General features: G+C 40.4%; 1 protein-coding gene across 1 annotated transcript in view; it reads left to right on the forward strand.

The window, feature by feature from the left end:
* Positions 1-23115, forward strand: part of DNAH7 (dynein axonemal heavy chain 7) — a 176862-nt gene that overhangs the window by 119551 nt on the left and 34196 nt on the right. Inside the window, exons 46-50 of the mRNA XM_087919773.1 lie at positions 5883-6046; positions 9221-9375; positions 10692-10882; positions 13648-13781; positions 16322-16657. Of these exons, the coding sequence (XP_087775899.1) occupies positions 5883-6046; positions 9221-9375; positions 10692-10882; positions 13648-13781; positions 16322-16657 (980 nt within the window). The remainder of the gene's footprint in view (positions 1-5882; positions 6047-9220; positions 9376-10691; positions 10883-13647; positions 13782-16321; positions 16658-23115) is intronic.

A 23115-nucleotide genomic window follows, 5' to 3' on the forward strand; every position in this document is an offset into this window, starting at 1 on the left:
TTAGTAAGCTAAATGCTTCCGCAGCAAATAAGCAATAGTTTTTACTCAATATCCAAGCATATACCTTTACTTCATTTTTAAAAATAAAAGCATTGATATGAAAACAACACATGAGAAAATTATGAAGGTATCATTGTTAAAGAAGCCTTTTTAAATTTAGCATAGTCATCTTTAGCTTTGGTACACCATAACTGCCAACTAATATAGACCATTGGTGAGACTTTTCTTAAACTTGGCATTTAGTATTGTTGGGTTGTAACTCACACTATCTTTAATTATTGGCAGTTATTATTGGCTAGAGATTGATATGTTATCATTCAACTATATATGGGAAATGTTTTAAGGAAAAATGACCTGTATTAATTTTTAGATGTTCCACATACAAGGGCTGCCATGCAATTCCGCATGAGAAAAAGTACATGACTGACCTGTAGTTGAACTTAGCTACAGTTCCTGACATTTCTATGCAGATTTGGATATCGTCCTTTTTGCAAAATCCCAAAGAGCCACTGCCAATCAGTGCAGACAATATAGAGACAGAAGGACTAAAGGCCTGACTCAAAATAAACAGTTCCATAAGCAAAAACTCCTTTAGAATCTGCCATATTTCATAAGAAAGCAGTCAAGTAAAATATTTTGTCTGCAGTAACTAAACTTAAGGAGAAAACCATGGATGCTCAGGATTTCTCATATGTTTCAACTTAATTTCTTGGCTCATTTTTGAGCTGTTCATAAGAGCTGTTTCTAAATTGGCAAAGCACCGATAGGCTTAGTTACACATTGTATTCTCCATATAAATTACTTCTTAAGGTTGATAAAGATACACACACCATGTAGAGACATTTGTAAGTAGCCTTAAAAATTCTTGGTGTTCTAAAAGTTTAAGAATTTAGACAGTTCTGATTTTCATAGTTCTGAAATATGAAACATAACATGTTCTAACCTCAGCCCACAACAATTTGTGACTGTCTCATTGGAAGCCATGGGAGATTTTTAAATCTTTTCCTAGTTTCAGTGGGAATTAATCATAATGCTTTAGTGGGATCAGAGCTAATATACATCATAACTCAGGCCCATGGAGAAGTTAGATTAAGTTTATGACTCTCCCAAATTGCAAACTATGGCTGCACAATTATGTTTTCCTTCATTGGACCAATGCAGCAATGAAGCTATTAGGAAAGTATAATAGCATTGAGACATTTATAAGGGTAATAATAAAAAATATTTGATACTTGAATCCTATGTTTTGCTTTTGTGTCAGAGGGAAGCATTGTACAGTCATTTTCATTCTTTTGAAATTCCTCCATCCATAAACAATATTCTTTCCTTTGTTAATTTCTTAAGAAATGAATGGGGATTTGCAGAGGTTAAGTATGAAATACAAGCAATAATTCTGGTAGGGAAAAAGAATAGCATATTTTTATGGTTTATTTTATATCCCCTACAAAATAAATTTAAGTTATTCTTGTTCTCCATAGTTAACTTGATTTTATTAACAAGTGATAGGCAATAACAGCTCTTTATTAGTGACTACAGATCTGAGCAACTAATCCCAGCCGCAGCAGCCCCCTATATAGGGCTGGCTGCGGCTAGGCAGCCAATGAAGGCGATTTGAGTTTGCCGCTCTTGGCAGGGCCAATCGCAGCAGCCCGTTTACTGGCCAATCGCATCAGTCTATGGCGACCAATCACGATCGGCTATCAGCGGGCCAATCAGGTTTTCAGGCTTCGAGCCCCCGGAACACCCCTCGCCTCTCGGTTCCGTTTAAGGGGTGGAGTAATATAGTCTCGCAGGTAGGCAGGTCTTCGCACCTGTCTACCTGACTTACGCAATTCCAATTGTCCCTGTTCAAATCCGGGTTCAGATGGACTGCTTGCTGGATCAAACAGGAACGGTGAACCGGTGCCATGGTCAGGGCTCTCCTCTGGTGCCCCCGGGGTGATAGAGTCCTCAGCTTCATTGCTACTGCCATGGCTCCCCGGGCTCGCTGAACCTGCCTGGCTGCTGCTTCTTGGCGAAGCGTTCGTCTGTCCAGGCTCAGCTGCAGCTGGTGAGTGTTGCAAACTATGGTGCGGTGATCTCGGTGTTAGTTCAGAATAAACAGGTGTTGCTTCTAATTCTGAGTTCACGGCTTCCCCTCCCCCCCTGGTGTCAAAGTTAGGGTCAGGGTTGGAAGATGTGGTTAGTCTGGAGCGCAGCTGGTCAATATGCGTTTCCACACTCTGCCATCAGTGGTGAGTAGACGGTAGGAGCGGGGACCCGTAACTTGAGTTACTTGGGCAGGAATCCAGAGGGGATCCCCAGAAAATTGTTTTGCGAATACAAGGTCTCCTACCTTGAAGGCACGGTGCTTGCTGCTGGAACCCAGGGGCTTTTCCGGGGTGTAGGCAGGGTGCAAACGGTCTAGAGGCGATCTGAGTTTCCTGGCCATCAGGAGTTCAGCTGGGCTCTTGTTGGTCGTGCTGTTTCGTGTGATGTGTTGCAGGAGCAGCATTCTAGTGACTTTGTCGTGGATGTTACCTTGTTCCATTTTCTGCAGGGTTTTCCTTATCTAAATGGCTATAGTTTCTTTCTGTTTTTGATAGAGTTCTTGAAAAAAATGCAATTGGTGCCTCTGAGCCGTTTGGTAGGACGTGGCTCAGGATGGCCCCCACCCCAAATGGTGAGGCATCACAAGTGACAGTCAAAGGTAGTGTCTCGTTATACTGAATTAGTACTGCATTAGAGGTAAGGAGGTCTTTTACTTGCTGGAAGGCGTGTTCCTCCTGACGTGCCCAGGTCCAGGAGGCCCTTTTATCGAGTAGTCTATGAAGGGGCTCAGCAACAGTCGCCTTCTGGGGTAGGAAAATGTTATAAAAGTTAATAAGTCCCAGGAAGGCTTGGAGGTCAGTTTTGTTTTTGGGTCTTGGGGCATTTTTGATAGCTGCCAATTTTTTTTCTGTGGGGTGGATTCCTTGCTTGTCAAGGAGGTAGCCAAGAAACTCCACCCTTTCTGTGCAAAGCTGGCACTTTTCCTTCTTAACCTTGAGGCCAGCGTTTTTGAACCTCTGTAGGACTGTTCTGAGATGTTTTTCTAATTGGTTTTTTTGTGGGTGCTGCTATTAATACGTCATCAAAATAGGGCACGACCCCTTTTATACCTTGTAATAGTCTCTCCATCAGGCTTTGAAAGATGCCTGGGGCTACGCTTACACCAAACTGGAGCCTGTTGCATTTGAATGCACCACGATGTGTGACTATAGTTTGGGCTTCTGCAGTCTCGGGATCAACTGGCAGCTGTTGATACGCTTGGGCCAGATCTAATTTTGCGAATATTTTGCCCCCCCCAAGTGAATGCAGGAGATGTTGAACAACTGGTACTGGGTAGGCGCTCTGCTGTAGCGCATGATTGAGGGTGGCCTTGTAGTCACCGCAGATTCTTATGGACCCGTCAGGCTTTATGGGGGTGACGATTGGTGTCTCCCATCGGGCATGGTCAATAGGTTCTAACATGCCTTGTGCAATTAATTTGTCCAGTTGCTCGTCAATTTTGGATTTGAGAGCAAAGGGAACTCGGCGTGGCTTTAGGCGAATGGGTGCAATGTCGGGGCGAAGATTAAATGAAATAGGGGACCCCTTGTACTTGCCTAGGCTTTCGTTGAACACTTTTCGGAAGTCGTGGACAAGAGCCGCCTCCCAGTCATCGTCTTCAGTATGATGGATGCCAGCCATTCCGATTCCTAATGGCGCGAACCACTGAAGGCCCAATAGACTTGGCCGGTCTCTGTCTACGATGGTGAGTGGTAGAAATTGCCTTATGTCCCTTGAAAGAGACCTGCACATGGCGGGTACCTGCGACTGGAATCCGGTTGCCTTGATAGTCTTTCAGTATGAGTCTCTGACTGCTGAGGTCTTGGCGTCGGATGTTGGGAATTAGCTGCTTGAGTGTTCTCCAGGATACCATGGATAGTGATGACCCAGAGTCGACTTCCATGATGCACGGTTTGTTTTCAATGGTGACCTTTACTCGGATTTTTTTAGCGTCAAGTGATGAAGCGTGGCTGATGGTGATGGTTTGATGAGCCTCCTCTCGTCTGGGTGTGTCGTTAAACCTTCGGGGTCTGCTGTACTGGTTCCACTGGTTGCTAGGGCGGTCCCTCTGTGTGGTAGAGTTGCCATCATACCTCTTTGGGCTGCTCCCTCTCCGTCTGGAGCTGGAATTTCTCTTGTTTCTGCATACCTTCGCGATGTGCCCTCGTTTCTCGCTAGGCGTGGCATCTTTGAGGTTGTTGGACTCCAGGAACATTTGAAATCTGCCCATATATGAGTCCCAGTCTTCGCTAGCTGGATCGAATGGTGCGGGTGGTATAGTGCTGCTGGCCATTGTCGCCGTCGTTGCGCTCTGTCAGCCATGTGCTACTTCAGCTAGCTCAAATCAATAGACTTCGTTGCCTCCGCATCCCATCCTCGTCGCCAGTGTTAGATCTGGGAGGATGGTTCAAGAACGGAGGCAAGACTCAGATAGCAACAACAGCTCTTTATTAGTGACTTCAGATCTGAGCAAACTATCCCAGCCGCAGCAGCCCCCTATATAGGTCTGGCTGCGGCTAGGCAGCCAATGAAGGCGATTTGAGTTTGCCGCTCTTGGCAGGGCCAATCGTGGCAGCCCATTTACTGGCCAATCGTATCAGTCTATGGCGACCAATCACGATCGGCTATCAGCGGGCCAATCAGGTTTGCAGGCTTCGAGCCTGCTAGTACGGAACAAAAAGGAAGATAAAATCAGATGACTTTTAGCTGTTCTGCCGTCCTTTTCAGTTCTCATTTTCATCTTCCCATGAGAAAAAGTAAAACAGGTGAAAAGCCAGCTTTGCTAGAATTTGTTGCTTTCTGTTCTTGCCCAAATATTCAAATCTACCAGTCTCCAGCTAGACTGTTAAAAAAAATCCTGATGCTTTGCGGCTCAAATACTTTAATTTATTTAAATAAAAGCATTAAATCACATTGACAGAAAAACAAAAGCATCAACTGCATCAGAACACAAATTCCTTTACATTATTCATGAACAGTTCTGTGTATATTAAGTGTCCCCCAACCCGCTCCTGGTGCATGCTCCTTACCTCTCTTCCAAAAAGTCTGTTTCAATCATAGCATGATCAATTTTCTGCTGTTCAACAGATTTTGATGTAGGCCATAAATCGCCTAGAAGGCTTTTATCCCCAAAATGAGATATATACACCTGATCCATCTGGATGAATAATATATACCTCTGACACATCTAAACTAGATGCTGAGAAATTCCAATTGAATATCCCACACTTTTATGTGTTTGAGAGCTTTCTAGATTGATCCTAGAAGCGTACCCAGTCATACTGTTTAACAACTGAAACCATTATTTGCACTGTAACTTTTAATGTCATAAACTGTTAATTAAGGCCTTCTGCTTCTGACTGTAGCTTTCACTAAGTACATGATGTCTAATCTCCAGAATACCAGGTTTATACATCTCTAGATTTCAGGCCTTGTTGATAAACTGTATCTGGTATCTTTCACTATGTACAATTCTGAGTTCACTTGCATGATTATGATGTTCGTCCCCAAAGGATTGTGGAAGAAATGGATAAAATCAGGGCTAATTGGATGGCGAAAGGCAAAAAAATGTGATATGTTCATTTTAAGTTTCATTAAACAAATAACTAAAATACTTCTTGGGAATAATTTTGTAAGAATCACATTAATACTTTTTGGTAGAAGGCATTGAATGAAAAATGATCAAAAAGGAACTCAAATTTGTCCCAGCAAACTGTCAAGAGTGACAAGTCACTGATGCTGCCAATGAGCCTCATTACACTAAAATCATTTTTCAGAATAGCTGCCCAATGTTTAGTATTCTTCTTTTTCAGAATCAAGCCCGGGACTGGATATTGACATGCAAAGCCAGAGGCATTCCCTGCTCGGATGATTTCTCTCTAACTACAACTTTAGGAGAAGCCGTGAAAATCAGAGCTTGGAACATAGCTGGGTTGCCTTCCGATTTATTTTCCATTGATAATGGTATTATTATCTCGTAAGTAACAGAAGCTTCAGATAGGCATACTTTATTTCTTTGGAGAGTATTGTATGCTATTTTCTACTTGTAGGGGCGCAATAAGATATTATTGTACATTTTTTCATTTAAAAAACATAATATGCACTGTTCAGTAGTGAAGAGCTTGGTTGGCATGCAAAAGGTCTCAGGACATAATCCTTCACATTTAAAGCATTCTCTAAATTTTCATCCTGTAGTTTGTTGGCTGATAAAATCTCAAATTACAAGCCAGTGTAGTTTCTGAACATGCTGGTTTGGAATTCTAGAAGAAAGCCAGATTGAGAAGATCTAAATGTCTAAAATCTAAAACAAAATTGTAGAGCTATAGAAAACCTTGATTAATATTACTTGATTACTGGCCCAAAAGTATTAACTCAGTGCTCATACTTTCCTTGGATTAAATGCAATCATTTTATTGTTTCATGAAGTTACAGTCTTTAGATTAAATCACCTGTTATTCTTATGTTAAATATATGCAGAGATTCATACATGAGTTTGCTAGTATACCTGTTTTGTAAGGCAACCTTTCCCGACTGAAATAGTGTTATAGATGCCAATACCTGCTTCCACTTCCAGATCCAGTCACAACAAATGTCATTCAATGTTCACTTGAAAGAGATAGGGTCCTGAGGCTGCTTGGTCCTGCTTCATGCTAATATCACCACCAGTTCTTCCTTCCTGATCTTTATGGATTTGTGGAAAGATATGAACAGCAGCCTATAGCAATATACTTTTAACTTCCTTAAATCACTCAAATAAACTGGATGATTAAAGCTATTGACCATGTGGATTAGTATTTGCATATAGAACTCCCTTTGTGTTGACTACAGATCTGCTTGTTTAGTGATCTGGGGAGTGAAGTCAACACTGCGCTGAAATTGAGACACAACTCATGAATGCAGGAAGGCCTATATGAAAGGAATGTGGAGCAGCCATTCATTTTTTTTTGTTCCATGGATAGCAATAACTAGCATGGGGAAAAAAACTCTGAATGAAGGACATGTGCTAGTCATTTCTACAAAAAGAGGGGAATTCTATTTTCCTCTTGGATTATATCTCACACCTTCATGGACTATGAGATGCTGGCTTGTTTCCAAGGGTCCAAAAAGTGAAAGCATAAAACTGGAAGGAAATAGGTACTTCTTCACAAGGAAGTCAAGAGAGAATTCTTGACACTGTTCGGCACAGGTATGGCTCACAAAATACAGGTGAAACTCAAAAAATTAGAATATCGTGCAAAAGTTCATTTATTTCAGTAATGAAACTTAAAAGGTGAAACTAATATATGAGATAGACTCATTACATGCAAAGCAAGATAGTTCAAGCCGTGATGTGTCATAATTGTGATGATTATGGCTTACAGCTCATGAAAACCCCAAATCCACAATCTCAGAAAATGGGAATATTACATGCAATCAATAAAACAAGGATTGTACATAAAACAATATCGGACCTCTGAAAAGTATAAGCATGAATATGGACTCAGTACTTGGTTTGGGCCCCTTTTTCAGCAATCACTGCCTCAATGCGACTTGGCGTGGAAGCTATCAGCCTGTGGCACTGCTGAGGTGTTATGGAAGACCAGGATGCTTCAATAGTGGCCTTCAGCTCTTCTGCATTGTTCGGTCTCATGTCTCTCATCTTTCTCTTGGCAATGCCCCATAGATTCTCTATGGGGTTTAGGTCAGGTGAGTTTGCTGGCTAATTAAGCACAGTAATCCCAAGGTCATTGAACCAGATTTTGGCGCTTTTGGCAGTGTGGGCAGGTGCCAAGTCCTGCTGGAAAATGAAGTCAGCATCTCCATAAAGCTCGTCTGCAGAAGGAAGCATGAAGTGCTCCAAAATCTCCTGGTAGACGACTGAATTGACCCTGGACTTAATGAAGCACAGTGGACCAACATCAGCAGATGACATGGCCCCAAATCAACACAGACTGTGGAAACTTCACACGGGACTTCAAGCATCTTGCAGTGTGTGCCTCTCCATTCTTCCTCCAGACTCTGGGTCCTTGGTTTCCAAATGAGATGCAAAAGTTGCTCTCATCAGAAAAAAGGACCTTGGACCACTGAGCAACAGACCAGTTCTGTTTTTCTTTAGCCCAGGTAAGACACCTCTGATGTTGTTTGTTGTTCAGGAACGGCTTGACAAGAGGAATACGACATTTGAAGCCCATGTCCAGGATCTGTCTGTGTGTGGTGGCTCTTGATGCACTGACTCCAGCCTCAGTCCACTCCTCGTGAAAGTCCCCAACACTTTTGAATGGCCTTTTCCTGACAATCCTCTCCAGGCTGCGGTCATCCCTGCTGCTTGTGCACCTTTTTCTTCCGCACTTTTCCCTTCCATATAACTTTCTATTAATGTCCTTAGATACAGCACTTTGGGAACATCCGACTTCTTTTGCAATTACCTTTTGAGGCTTTCCCTCCTTATGGAGGGTGTCAGTGGTGGTTTTCTGCACAACTGTCAGGTCAGCAGTCTTTCCCATGATTGTGATTCCCACTGAACCTGACTGAGAGACCTCAGGAACCCTTTGCAGGTGTTATGGCTTAATTAGCTGATTAGAATGAGATACTTTGAGCTGGAATATTGCACCTTTTCACAATATTCTAATTTTCTGAGATTGTGGATTTGGGGTTTTCATGAGCTGTAAGCCATAATCATCTCAATTAGGACACATCACGGCTTGAACTATCTTGCTTTGCATGTAATGAGTCTATCTCATATATTAGTTTCACCTTTTAAGTTTCATTACTGAAATAAATGAACTTTTGCATGATATTCTAATTTTTCGAGTTTCACCCATACTTATTTCCATATCGGGATCTTGTAAATATGTTCAGGTACAAGGGACAAATTGATATAGTGGTTAAGGCTTCTGGCTAGAACTCAACAGACAATGATTTATACTCCCACCTTAGGCACAAAGCCAGTTGGGTGATGTTGGGCCAGGCACACTCTTTCAGCCCTAAGAAGGAGGCAATGGCAAACCATTTCTGAAAGATCTTGCCAAGAAAATTTCAGGGACTTCTTGAGGCAGTCTTTGAAAATTGGACATGATTGAGTGGAAAGAAAAAAAATCAAATACATAATAAAACCTCAAATGTGCCATGCAAATTCACAAAGTTGAGGTATTTCACTGTTTTCTCTCTCCAGAAATGCAAGAAGATGGCCACTTATGATTGATCCTCAAGGTCAAGCAAACAAATGGGTGAAAAATATGGAAAAAGCCAACAGCTTGCATGTCATAAAGCTCAGTGACAGTGAATTTGTACGAACACTAGAAAACTGTGTTCAGTTTGGTACACCTGGTAAGCTATCAAGTCTTTAAAAGTAGATTTTTCTTGCAACTTTGCAAAGTACATGGTTAATTTTTATAATAGTTGGAATTATTTAGATGTAAAGAAATGCATCAGATAGTAAAACATTTTACATTTCAAAACCAATTAACAATCCTCCAAATTGAGAAAAACGTATAAACAAGTGGGGATTTAGGACATAACATCTCATCTGATATTTCCCACAATAAATATATCTTTGGCATTATACAGACTGTATTTTCCATTTGAAGAGCAAAATTAAAACTGATGAAGTTTGACCATATTGCACATATGTTCTCAGTTTTATCCATCACTTATAACATCCTTGTGGAACTGAAGGAATTTTCTCTTAAATTCTTCTTAGGCTTTGCTTTTAAAGCCTTATATATCTCATGACATGCTGATTCAGTTCTATACTTGGTCTTTGTTACCATGTAGTACTTCCATTTCCTACACACATTCAACTTGCATAATTTTATCTCTTTGGACACTCCTATCCGAAAAGTATAAAAAATATTGTATTGGTTATCTGAGGGATTGTCTCTTGCCAGTCACATCTACCCAACCCACCAAAGCAAGGAAACAAGGAAGGTTGTGGGTCTCATCCCCTAGGGAGATACACCTGGTGGGACCCAGAAGAAGGGCCTTCTCCGTGATGGCTCCTTCTCTCTGGAACTTCATTCCCCCAGAGATTAGAATGGCCTCCACTCTAACACTCTTCCAGAAGGCGCTGAAGACCTGGTTCTGCCAGCGGGCCTGGAGAATGTATTAAATGGCTCATGTGATGTGCTGTCACCAGGAAGGGGAGTTATTTTATTATATTATTTGATTAATTTATTATATGATTCTCTCTTCTATTAGTTTTATTGTTTTTATTTGAGGTTTTATATTCTTGTAAGCCACCTTGAATAGCCATGTGTGAATAGGCGGCAATAGAAATTTCTAAATAAATAAATGTATGCATGTATGTATGTATGTATGTATGAATGAATGTATGTATGTATTGGCACTATATTTCCAACCATTTATTTTCCAAATTTTATAATAGAGGTTCCTTATTCTTTCCTGTGTTAAATGTTACAGTGATCATACTTTATTAGTGACGGTCATATTTAACAGTACAGGTAGGCACTTGGAGTTAGCGTGCAAATGTTTATATTTTCTATTCATCTTCCAAATATTGAGTCTTCAAGACTGCTTTCTGCTTCAGTTTACTGATGTACTTATAACATTGTTTGTGCTTTGTGTCCTTTGTCCTTGCATCTGGTAAATTTACGGTTTGTCTCAATTTCTTGGCTGAATCGAAGTGCTGCTAGAAAATGTTGCTGAAGAGTTGGACCCCATTCTGGAGCCTCTTCTGCTTAAGCAGACTTTCAAGCAGGGTGGCAGCATCTGCATCCGCCTTGGGGATTCTACCATTGAATATGCTCCGGACTTTCGCTTTTACATTACAACCAAGCTGCGAAACCCCCATTACCTCCCAGAAACCTCCGTCAAAGTGAGCATTTTGCCTGGGAACATCAGGCGGTTGGCTTTTGTTTCATAAGCAAGTGGATGATCTTATTAGAAGTACCACAACCCCTTCCGTAACCTCCTCCCTATGCATTTGCATGCATATATACAGTAATAGCAATAGCACCTATACTGCTTTACAGCCGTCTCTAAGCAGTTTACAGAGTCAGCATATTGCCCCCACCAATTTGGGTCCTCATTTTACCCACCTTGGAAGGCTGAGTCAACCTTGAGCCTAGTGAGATTTGAACTGGCAAATTGCAGTCAGCTGGCAGTCAGCAGAAGTAGCCTGCAGTCCTGCATTCTAACCACTGTGTGACTCATAGCAATAGCACTGAGACTTATATACCACTTCACAGTGCTTTTATAGCCCTCTCTAAGTGGTTTGCAGAGTCAGCATATCATCCCCCAGCAATCTGGGTCCTCATTTTACTGACCTCGGAAGGAAGGAAGGCTGAGTCAATCTTGAGCCAGTGTGACTTGAACTGCTGAATTGCTGGCAATCGGCAGAAGTAGCCTGTAACCACTGTGCTGCCACAGCTCATAATGATAATGCACATATAACATTAATATGAGCAGATGCTTTTTTCCATTCTCTCACTCTGACATATATGTGAGTGATAATGTGTATTATATATAATTTTAAAAATATGTAAGCATATCAAGACTAATACAAAGGATCTAACAATGGGAAGAAGGAAGTAAAAATGACAAAGACTGAACTGAATAGGCCATTATCTTCCATGGATCAATTTCAAAGGTTCTCTTGTGTTCTGAGCAGATCTCATCTTTGGCACTAACAAAAGTCAGTTCAGTCCAGGGTAAATCCTACCATTAGATTAAAAGCTCCACTATTATATTTTCTTTCTTTGTTTTTCTATATTGCTGTAAGAATCTCTTTATTGCTGCCCTTATCACTACACTCTGCCTCCCAATCTCCTACTATGAGCCATGGTGGCACAGTGGTTAGAATGCAGTATTGCTGGCTAATTCTATTGATTGCCGGCAGTTTGATCCTGATCAGCTCAAGGTTGACTCAGCCTTCCATCCTTCCGAGGTTGGTAAAATGAGGACCCACATGTTGACTCTGTAAACTGCTTAGAGAGGGCTGTAAAGCATTGTAAAGCAGTATATAAGTCTAAGTGCTATTGCTATTGCTATAGGAATGTGAAAACCCCAGTATAATCCATTGACACCCAACCATTCTCATATTTGCATTTGCTTTTTGGGAGTGGGAGGGGAGTGGGAGGAACCAAACAGCCACTATGAGGAAGAAGAGAAAAAGCACCAATGCCTTGGTTTCGGGGGGGGGGCGGGGGAATTGGAACAGGAAGCTGGAGGTAGGAGTTCCCATCAATCAGACTTTGCCAGCCTTGCAATTCCAAAGTAAACAGGGCAAAACTTGTCTTGATATAACTTTCTCTGGAAAATCAGCTGAGTTGAAAGCTAATTAGTCTATCAAAGTCCAAACCAGAGGTTTTGTTTGATTGATTATGTGGTAGTGAAGTCATTGCCAATTCTTAATAACCAAATAGGTAGATTTTCTCCATGAGGATCTGTGCTAACTTGCTTTTACAAGTCCTCCCACGGTCCCTTTGGGCATAGAGTGTTATTATTTTCTGACTAGTCGGTGGGAATTACTGTATTTTTCAATCTATAAGATGCACTCCCCTCCAAAAAAAAAAGTGGGTGGAAATGTCTGTGCATCTTATAGAAAGAATGTTGCTGAAGCCCTGCCCATCCGCCGGCCCTCACCCTTTGGCCTTTGCCTCCCAGCAATTTGCCTCCTTGTAGCAAACAGCAAACAGCCTGGTTAGCTTCAGCACAGCCTGATTTAACATGAGCAGCTGATTGGCAGTTGGATTGGCCTCCCGGAATATAGCCCAACAGCTGTTCCAGGCTGCAGGGATCACTGCCACCCATCACCGCTGTCGCCGCCCATCATCACCACCTATTGCTGCCTCCAAATGCCCTATTTTTGGCCCATTTCAAGTGGTGACTATTGGTGGTGATAGGTGGTGGCAGAGGCAATCTCCATCGCTTGGAATAGGCCAGAAACGGCACACGTGGGGGCCGAAAATGGGGTGCACAGAAGCCAAAAATGGGATGCATGGAGACGGCGATAGGTGGCAGTGGTGATAGGCAGCAGCGTTCCCCGCAGCCTGGAACAGCTGATGGGCGGTATTCTGGGACACCGATACAACTGCCAATCAGCTGCTCATGCTAAACTAGGCTGTGCTGAAGCTGACCAGGCTGTTTGCTCTTTGCTGCAAAGAAGCAAATTGCTGGGAGGCAGAGGCAGATTTTTTTTCTTGTTTTTCTCCTCTAGCTAATGTGCATCTTATAGTCTGGAGCGTCTTATAGTCCGAAAAATACGGTACTTTTATGGCAGTCTTCTCCAATCTAGCACTTTCCATTGTGAGAATTTCCACCCACTATACACAAGTATGGGAATTCTAGAAGTCAGGAAAATATATTTTGAAAGTACTTGTTCAGAGAAGAGGTGGTTAAGAGGATAACTTTTAGACAAAAGTAGAAGTTGTTCACTTCTCTTTCTCAGAAATGTTTGATGCATGTTAGAAATTGTCTTCCACAAAACTGGTCCCTGGTGCTAAAAAAGTTGGGAACTGTTACGTTAGAATGCATCACAACATCCTAAAGTTTAAATATCTTATTTGGCTAACTGGTGTTGACTATTGGATTTTGGCTTGCCTGGTTCTAATTCTAATTTGGAACTTTTGAAATTTTCAGGTAACTTTGTTAAATTTCATGATAACTTCAGAGGGGATGCAAGATCAGCTGCTTGGAATAGTTGTGGCAAGAGAGAGGCCAGATCTGGAAGAAGAAAAACAAGCCCTGATCTTACAAGGAGCTGAAAACAAAAAGTATCAAAATATTATTAGATAGAAAATTATCTCAACTGAATGATAATGTTCTACAGAGAGGAAGTAATTAACATACACAAGTCCTCGACTTACAACCATTCATTTAATGACCTTTTAATTTTATGATGGCATTGAAAAAAAGTGATATATTACTGGTCCTTACATTGAAAATTGTCACATGCCCCGTGTTCATGTGATTGTAATCTGGGCTCTTGGGAACTGGTTCACACAACAACTGCAGCATCCTGCTGTCATATGAACCATGGTGGCACAGTGGTTTGAATGCAGTGTTGCAGGCTAACTCTGCCACTGCCAGGAGTTCAATCCTGACCAGTTCAAGGTTAATTCAGCCTTCTGTTTTTTTGAGGTCAGTAAAATGAGGATAACTCAGCTTGTTGGGGGCAATATGCTGACATTGTAAACTGCTCAGAGAGTACTGTATAGCTCTACTGTACAGCAGAGAATGATATATAAGTCTTAAGTGCTAAGTGATTTGCAACCTTCTCAGCTGGTTTCTGACAAACAAACTCAATGGGGAAGCTAGTAGGAAGTTGCAAATCACAGTCATTTGGTGTCTCACTTAATGACAGTGGCCAATTTGCTTAATGTCTGTGGTAAAAGGTAATAAAATTGGGTATGGCCATGTGATGCCTCACTTAATGACTACATTGCTTAACAACAAGTTTTACAGTCTCTAAAGTGGTTGCAAGTTGAGGATTACTTGTATATAATCATTAACTGTGTAGCTCTTGATAAAAAGTAGTTGGCTTTATTACTGGAAAAGTAATAATTGTGAAAATTCTTGGACTAACAAGACCTTTTCTGTTCACTGTAACGTGTGGTCTGACTTTGTAGGTAATTGAGAAGTCAAAAGAGTGAAAATTATTCTGTGGATGTACTCTTGAGTTTTATTGGCAGAGAATTTTCTGTAACATATGGAGAGACTTTTGAGGATATTATTTCTCTCTCATACAAGGCTTTTAAAGAAGTCTTGTGTAAAGGGCCAATGGCTACCTCTGGGTTTATACAGAGAATCCTTCACTGAAACAATTGAAATATGCTAAATGATTTTTTTGACATTCCATATTTTCCTCTGTAATTTATAATGCTTTCTGTACCATTGAATGATTCTTTGCCTATTATATGCTAAACCACAAGGAAACTAATGAAGATTTATACTAACCAAGTTTTAGCATGTGGTACAAAGGGAGTCATTGGGTCTTTATCTTGGTTAAATAGCTGTACAAACCACTTATGAGATAGCTCATATGTAGACATTAGCACCTTAATGGAGAGTAACGCAAGCTGTCCATGATGGTTGTATGGAATCGCCTACTTTTTTAAGGGGAAACGGTGTGTGTGTGTGTGTGTGTGTTACCAATGTTTTAATTTTGACTTTCAGTCTTTCCAGAGACACCTGGCTACTGCATAGTGAAGTACGAAATAACTGAAACTAGATCAGATTGTAGATACTATTTGATAACACAGATTCCTCATGCTTTCTTTTTCCTAGTATCATAATAACAAACCTTTCTTGTGAGTGGGCACTTGAGAAGTTGATGATTAACATATGAAAAGTACCAGACTAGGAAAGACCTCTGCGTTCCAAAGTGGACTTCATTAGTTTCAATATAAAATGCAGCTCAGGATAGAGTAGAATTAGGAAAGATCTCTGGCCATTGAGAAGAGCAACTCAGACTTTCCACAAGATTAGCATAGATCAGAGAGATTTAGGAGGTAGGGATTGAACTGGGCCCACTATTAACTTTTTCCAAGAGTGGAAAGCTTGTGATTTCACTAAAATGGGCTTCTTCAGCAGATGCGCTCTAATATATTTTAGATTTTAATGAGGATTATGGAAGTTAAGTGCAACACATTTGAAAAGCATCAAATTAGGGAAAGCTGATGTAGACCTATAGTACAGGTAGTCCTTGATTTACAACAGTTTGTTTAGTGACCATTCAAAGTTACAGTGGCACTGAAAAAGGGGACTTATGACCATTTTTCACAGTTACAACCTTCTCAGTATCCCCATGATCATGTGATCAAAATTCAGATGCTTGATAACTGGCTCTTATTTATGACCATTGCTGTGTCCTCAGGTCATGTGATCCCCTTTTGAGATCTTCTGACAAGCAAAGTCAATGGGGAAGCCAGATTCACTTAGCAACCAGGTTACTCACCTATCAACTGCAGTGATTCACTTAACAACTGAGGCAAGAAAGGTTGTAAAATGGGGCAAAATTCACTTAACAAGTTTCTCCTTAACAACAGGATTTTGGGCTCAATTGTGGTCATATGTTGAGGAGTACCTGTATGTGTGTTTTGCTGAATGGCTGGAATGGGTCAAGAAATTGTTGTACAAAATCAGTTTTGTGTCTGTTTAAACCTTAAAGTTTAAAATAACTGTCAAAGATTTAATCCCTCAAATCCAGTTTTGTTTCTAAAGGAATTAATATTTTAGGATCCCTTGACTATATCAAATCATTTTTAGATCACTTGTAGCTTCTATAAGGTATTAATCTAATTTTCTGTTATAGACAGCTACAGGAAATAGAGGACAAAATTTTAGAAGTTCTGTCATCGTCTGAAGGAAATATTTTGGAAGACGAGACTGCTATCAAGATATTATCGTCTTCTAAAGCTTTGGCTAATGAAATTTCGGAAAAGCAAGCCGTAGCAGAAGAAACTGAAAAGAAGATAGATGCTACCCGGATGGGCTACCGCCCCATTGCAGTTCATTCATCAATCCTCTTTTTTTCAATTGCTGACCTAGCTAATATTGAGCCCATGTACCAGTATTCCTTAACCTGGTTCATCAATCTCTTCATCATGTCTATAGACAACTCAGAAAAGTCAGATATTTTGCAAGAAAGGTATATGAAATAATTACGATGCTAATGTTGTCTTTACCATCTGTCCTAACTGTTAGTGTTTGGGGACAAACCCCTGAGCAAAGTGCACAGCAGCAGTCAAGCCAGGCAGCCAAATGAGAGAGAGGCTGGGCCCAAGAGTATACACACACTTGAGACAAAAACACTGTTTGTGGTTTTAAATAGGTATTTAATTCATACAGAGATTAAGAATAGTCATTCAGTCCATATGTCAGTATCCAGTATATCCATCCAGTTACCTAGTCTTTTAAACAGTAAATACAATGTCTTTATCTGCTTGTAAATCTTCTTCTTAAGATACCTTTCTCTCAAAGACAATGCTGAATCCACAGTTCACCAAGTAAACAGTCCTTGTGTTCAGTAGAGAGAAGTATCTTGCACAGTAGACATCTCATACAGGAGTAAACAGTAGTAGGCAGACAGACAGCAGACAGACCAGAGATCAGTAACACCAGGAACAGGAACCAGACCAGGAGCTCGAAACCAGGATCAGAAACCAGGAAGTGTTACGTCTCTCTCACTGCCTCTTATTGCAGCCTGCAACCGCACCCATAATTATGCGATGACATTGCAGTTTGGAGCTTAAAGTTGCAAACACTTATGCCTAGGTTTTATATATTCATTCACCCAAACCAGTTGGTGTATCCATATACCCAACATACTCCCCTTTTGGGTGACATAAATATATAATGCCTTCACAATCTGAACCCATATTTTTCACAACTCTCTAGGTGCTTATTAACACCTTGGGCTTTAGTAAAATTATCAGCTATATTGTCCTCCGACATACAGTACTCTAGCTGTATCATTTTACTATGTACAGATTGCCTTACATTCAGATATCTCAAATCTGTATGTTTGCTCCTAGTTTTTACTGCAATACTTGTGGCCATTTGAATTGCTGCCTGATTATCTTCATGTACAACTATAGGGTAATTCACAGTTATACCCATATCCTTCAACATTTGTTTGTACATAATCAACTCAGTACATAATAGTGATAAACAGGAGAATTCTGCCTCCATAGTAGACAAACTTATATGCTGTTGTCTAATTGACTTCCAACCAATTAATGTCTTACCCAGCATTATGGCTGTTCCTGAAGTCGACTTTCTTGTGTCTCTTTCTGATGCAAAACTAGCATCTGCATAAGCACTCAATATGAGATCACCTTCTGGTTCTAAATACAGTGCATGGTGTAATGTTCCTTTAAGATATCTTAAGATTCTTTTCAATGCTATCCAGTGACATTGAAGGGGATCGTTATTGTGTCGTGCCAGCTGATTAATACTGAAAGCAATATCTGGCCTTGACCAATTGCTAATATATGATAAGCTACCAATCAAAGATTGATATATTGCCTTATCAAACTTGGGACTTTGAGTATCCATTTTGCAAATATCCTGACTCATTGGAGTCTTTGCAGGCTTACAAAGTTCCATCTTATAATCTAATAGCAATTTAGATATCTTATCTTCTTGAGATATCTTAAACCCTTTCTGTGTTTTCACTATATTCAAACCTAGATATCTCTTTATCTCCCCTAATTGCTTGATTTTTACTTTCTTACCTAATGATGCTATAATTCTATTTGCTTCATCATTAGTCTTAGTTATCAGAGCAATATCATCAGTAAACAACAATAATAATGATATCTTCCCATTCTTTTCTCTCTTAAATAGACATGGGTCGGCTAAACCAGCTTTAAACCCTATATTGTTCAGTTCCTTCACAATATACTGGTTCCATTCATAGCCCGATTGTTTAAGACCATAAAGGCTCTTTTTTAACAACCAACAATCATTATTATTATCACCTTTCAATCCACTAGGCTTTTTCATATATACAGTATGTCTTAGTGGAGCATGCAAGTAAGCAGTTTCCACATCTAAATGGTTAACTATATATTTCTTGCTTGCTGCCCACACTAAAGCTGCCCTTAACATTGCTGCTTTAAGACTAGGTGCAAATACTTCATCATAGTCATTTGCACTTTGTCTAAAACCTTGGGCTACTAATCTTGCCTTATGGATTATATTTCCATCCTTATCAGTTTTTATCTTAAAAATCCACTTGCAGCCAATGGGTTTTATACCTACAGGTAATCTCACATTTTCATATACCTTCATATCCTTCAGAGACTTCAATTCTTTATTAATTGCTGCATACCATTTTTCTTTCTCTTTAGAAGGATATCTTTTAATCTCATCCACAGTACTTGGGATTCTATTTTCCTGGCACACTGTGTTAGCCTGGTATCTATCAGGCGGTCTAGAAATACGTGTAGTTCTTCTGGGAATTACAGGGCTTGTATGAGGACTTTCTTGAGTTACTACCTGTTCCTCATCCTCAGCTATTTCTTCTATTTCTTCTTCTATGGGCATAATATCTTCCTGTACTTCTATCTTTACTTTATTTTTAAAGTTACAGGGATACTCAATGGGATTTCTGTAGGATTCAATAACCACTTCTTTATTGTTATCCTGCTCTAACTTATCCCATCCTACGTGCTCTAGAAATTGGGCATTAGCACTACATAACACCTTAGATGTGCCTTTCTCCCAAAATCTATATGCCCTATGGTTAGCTTGGTAACCAACGAAGAGAAATTGTTTAACTCTGTGTTGCCCTTTACGCCTGAGTTGTGTAGGGATATGCACCCATGCTGGTGCACCAAATGTGTGCAGGTAACTCAAATCAGGCTTCCTGCCATGCCACATGGTGAATGGTAGGTATTTCACCAGTGGTTGAGTTAACCACATTATTTAATAAATGATTAGCACACATTGTTGCCTCCCCCCACAAAGAATCAGGTAACCCAGAATCAGTTAACATAGTACGGGTCATCGCCTGCAATGTTTGGCCTCGCCTTTCAACAAATGCATTGTGCTGTGGTCTGTATGGTGCAGATGTCTTATGAGCTATTCCAGCTGCCTTTAATCTACTCTGGAATTTGCTATTAACAAATTCCGTGCCATTATCTGTCACCAGGGTTATAATTTGCCGTTTGGTTTTTCTTTCAGCAAACTTTAACCAGTTGAAGAAATGTTGATATGTTTCAGTTTTGCTTTTCATTAAGTAGCAAAACCCATATCTAGAGTAATGGTCCATAATGCTCAGTATATATCGAGCACCCCCCATACTGGGTTTCTTTGGACCTATAATGTCTGCAAATACTACTTCTAAAGGTTCTTTAGTTTTGAAACCATTTAGCCTATTTGCAGGCAATATTTTACTCTTATCTTCACAACAGACATTACAACGCAAATACTTATCACAGGGTTTTAACCTTATTCCTTCAGATAACTCTACTGTACGTTTTAGCATTTTAAAATTTACGTGCCCCAAACGCCTATGCAATAAATGGATACATTCATCATGAGGCTTGGTATTATTAAATACAGTCTGTGCCTCCCCTTTCTTACTATCATGTAAGACATATAATGCTCCATTTAAAGCTGCAGTTATCTTTTTGTTATCTTTTTCCAGTATGCACTTATTATTCTTAAATGTAACTACATATCCTAGTTTATCTAATACTCTTACAGAAAGTAAGTTCATCTTTAACTGTGGTACATATAACATTTTTATATTCTGGTTTAAACATGGACAATAAGCAATACCTTCACCCTTGGCCTTGAGGTGCCAACCATTGGTGAGTGATATACGTTGTGAGCTTGTAGACATTTTTATAAACTTTGTCTTATCTCTCGTGATGCAGTGGGATGCACCACTGTCCACCACCCATAAATCATTCTTCATATCACAATTGCCAAGCATGGCCAGTTCAAAGGATTTCTTTGGCTTCTTTAAATTCTGGCTTTTTCCTTTTCTGCAGAATCTTGCCAAATGTCCTTTGCCTCCACAGTTAAAACACTTTTTAATTGTGTATGCCGTTGAAGATAACTTCTCTTCCTCTGGGTGCTTCAGCTTACATAGCTGGTTTCTTTCAGGCTTTGAAGATAATTTCTCTTCATTAGGCTTATCTGCTCTCAGCTGGTCTCGTTCACTCCTTCTCCTGGCTTCTTCTAATAGCCTGCCGGTAATCTCAGTTACTGATAAACTGTCTTTAGGCAATACCTCTAAAGCAGTCACAAAATCATCATAGCTTCGATCCAAAGAAGACAGTATAATGTATACTTGTTGCAACTCATTAAATATAAGCTCTTTTTCTTGCAATTCTTGAAAAATGCTTTTCATACAGTTTAAATGAGTTAACATGTCTCCATTTATCTCAAGATGTGTTCTAAACAGCTTCCGTGTAAGATTGATATGAGCTCCTACACTGTCTCGAACATAAATCCTTTTGAGATTATCCCAGCAATCTGCAGCATTTTCCACTCCACGGATATGAATGAGTTGCTGGTCAGACAGGGTGAGACCTATGATGCACAAAGCCTGCTCATTCTTTCGTTCATAATCCTGTATCAGTTTATAATCCTCTTCATCATTAGGATTTAAGTTTGATACATCTGGTGGGTTTGTTATTATGTCCCACAAACCTTCTCTTCGTAGAAGTAAACTACACTTCATTGACCATGAAACATAGTTTGTTCCATCTAACCTGGATATCATGGACAGACTTGGCAAATTTACTTGTGCCATTGCTCTGGAGAAAAATAACTATTCAACAAACAGTTTGTCTTTACAGCAATGTGTAACTCTTGACCAAAACTCTCACTGGTATATCCTGGTTAGCTAGACTGTGCACACTGCTGGGCCCATAACCAATGTTAGTGATTGGGGACAAACCCCTGAGCAAAGTGCACAGCAGCAGTCAAGCCAGGCAGCCAAATGAGAGAGAGGCTGGGCCCAAGAGTATACACACACTTGAGACAAAAACACTGTTTGTGGTTTTAAATAGGTATTTAATTCATACAGAGATTAAGAATAGTCATTCAGTCCATATGTCAGTATCCAGTATATCCATCCAGTTACCTAGTCTTTTAAACAGTAAATACAATGTCTTTATCTGCTTGTAAATCTTCTTCTTAAGATACCTTTCTCTCAAAGACAATGCTGAATCCACAGTTCACCAAGTAAACAGTCCTTGTGTTCAGTAGAGAGAAGTATCTTGCACAGTAGACATCTCATACAGGAGTAAACAGTAGTAGGCAGACAGACAGCAGACAGACCAGAGATCAGTAACACCAGGAACAGGAACCAGACCAGGAGCTCGAAACCAGGATCAGAAACCAGGAAGTGTTACGTCTCTCTCACTGCCTCTTATTGCAGCCTGCAACCGCACCCATAATTATGCGATGACATTGCAGTTTGGAGCTTAAAGTTGCAAACACTTATGCCTAGGTTTTATATATTCGTTCACCCAAACCAGTTGGTGTATCCATATACCCAACACTAACTGTGGAGCATCCAGCAAGAGCGGGTGGGTTGGGATTTATTTTAGGCTATTTATTGAAAAGTTCTAGATAAAATTCATTTATTAAGTTTATATGCCACCCATCTCACTGTCGAGTGACTCTGCATGGTTTACAGCATCATAAAACAGTAATATAAAGCATTAAAACCTTGAACATTAAAAATTAACAAAAAACTGTATAAGATAGGAACCAATACAAGTCAGGCGGAGAAGGTATTTTCTTCTAAGCCTACTAACTAACCTGAGACTGGAATCAAGTATATATTAAGTTACCGTATTTTGGGGAGTATAAGACGCACTTTTTCCTCCCCCAAAAGTGGGTGGAAATGCCTGTGCGTCTTATATAGTGAAAGTTGCCGAAGCTTCACCCACCTGCCGGCCTCCACCCTTTGGCCTCTACCTCCCAGCAATTTGCCACCTTGAGCAAACAGCCTGTTTTAGTTTCAGCTTCAGCACAGCCTGATAAGCACAAGCAGCTGATTGTCGGTTGGATCAGCCTCCCAACAATCAGCTGCTTCAGGCTGCAGGGATTGCCATCGCCCATTGCCGCCTCTGTGCACTCCATTTTCAGCCTCCGCATCCCATTTTTGGCCTCTGCGCACCACACTTTCAGTCTCCACACATCCCATTTTCTGCTTGTTCTAATCCCCGTCGCCCAGAATGGGCAGAAAATGGGGCATGCAGAAGCTGAAAATGGGGCGTATGGATGCTGAAAATTGGATGCGGAGGCCAAAAATGGAGTGCACAAAGGCGGCAATAGGTGATAGCGATCCCTGCAGCCTGAAACAGCTGATCCTTGGGAGGCCGATCCAACTGACAATGAGCTGCTTGTGCCAATCATGCTGTTTTGAAGCTGACCAGGCTGTTTGCTGTTTGCTGCAAGAAGGCAAATTGCTGGGAGGCAGAGGCAGATTTTTTTCCCCTTGTTTTCCTTCCCAAAAGCTAGGTGCCTCTTATTCTTTGGAGCATCTTATACTCTGAAAAATATGGTATATAATAATCAAATTAGCATACAGTATGTGTACTGATTTCATTGGATTAAGTATGTACTCCCCTCCCC

The sequence above is a fragment of the Pseudonaja textilis genome, chromosome 1 (assembly GCF_049901715.1).
Source record: "Pseudonaja textilis isolate UNSWEBS1 chromosome 1, rPseTex1.2, whole genome shotgun sequence".
NCBI lineage: Eukaryota > Metazoa > Chordata > Lepidosauria > Squamata > Elapidae > Pseudonaja > Pseudonaja textilis.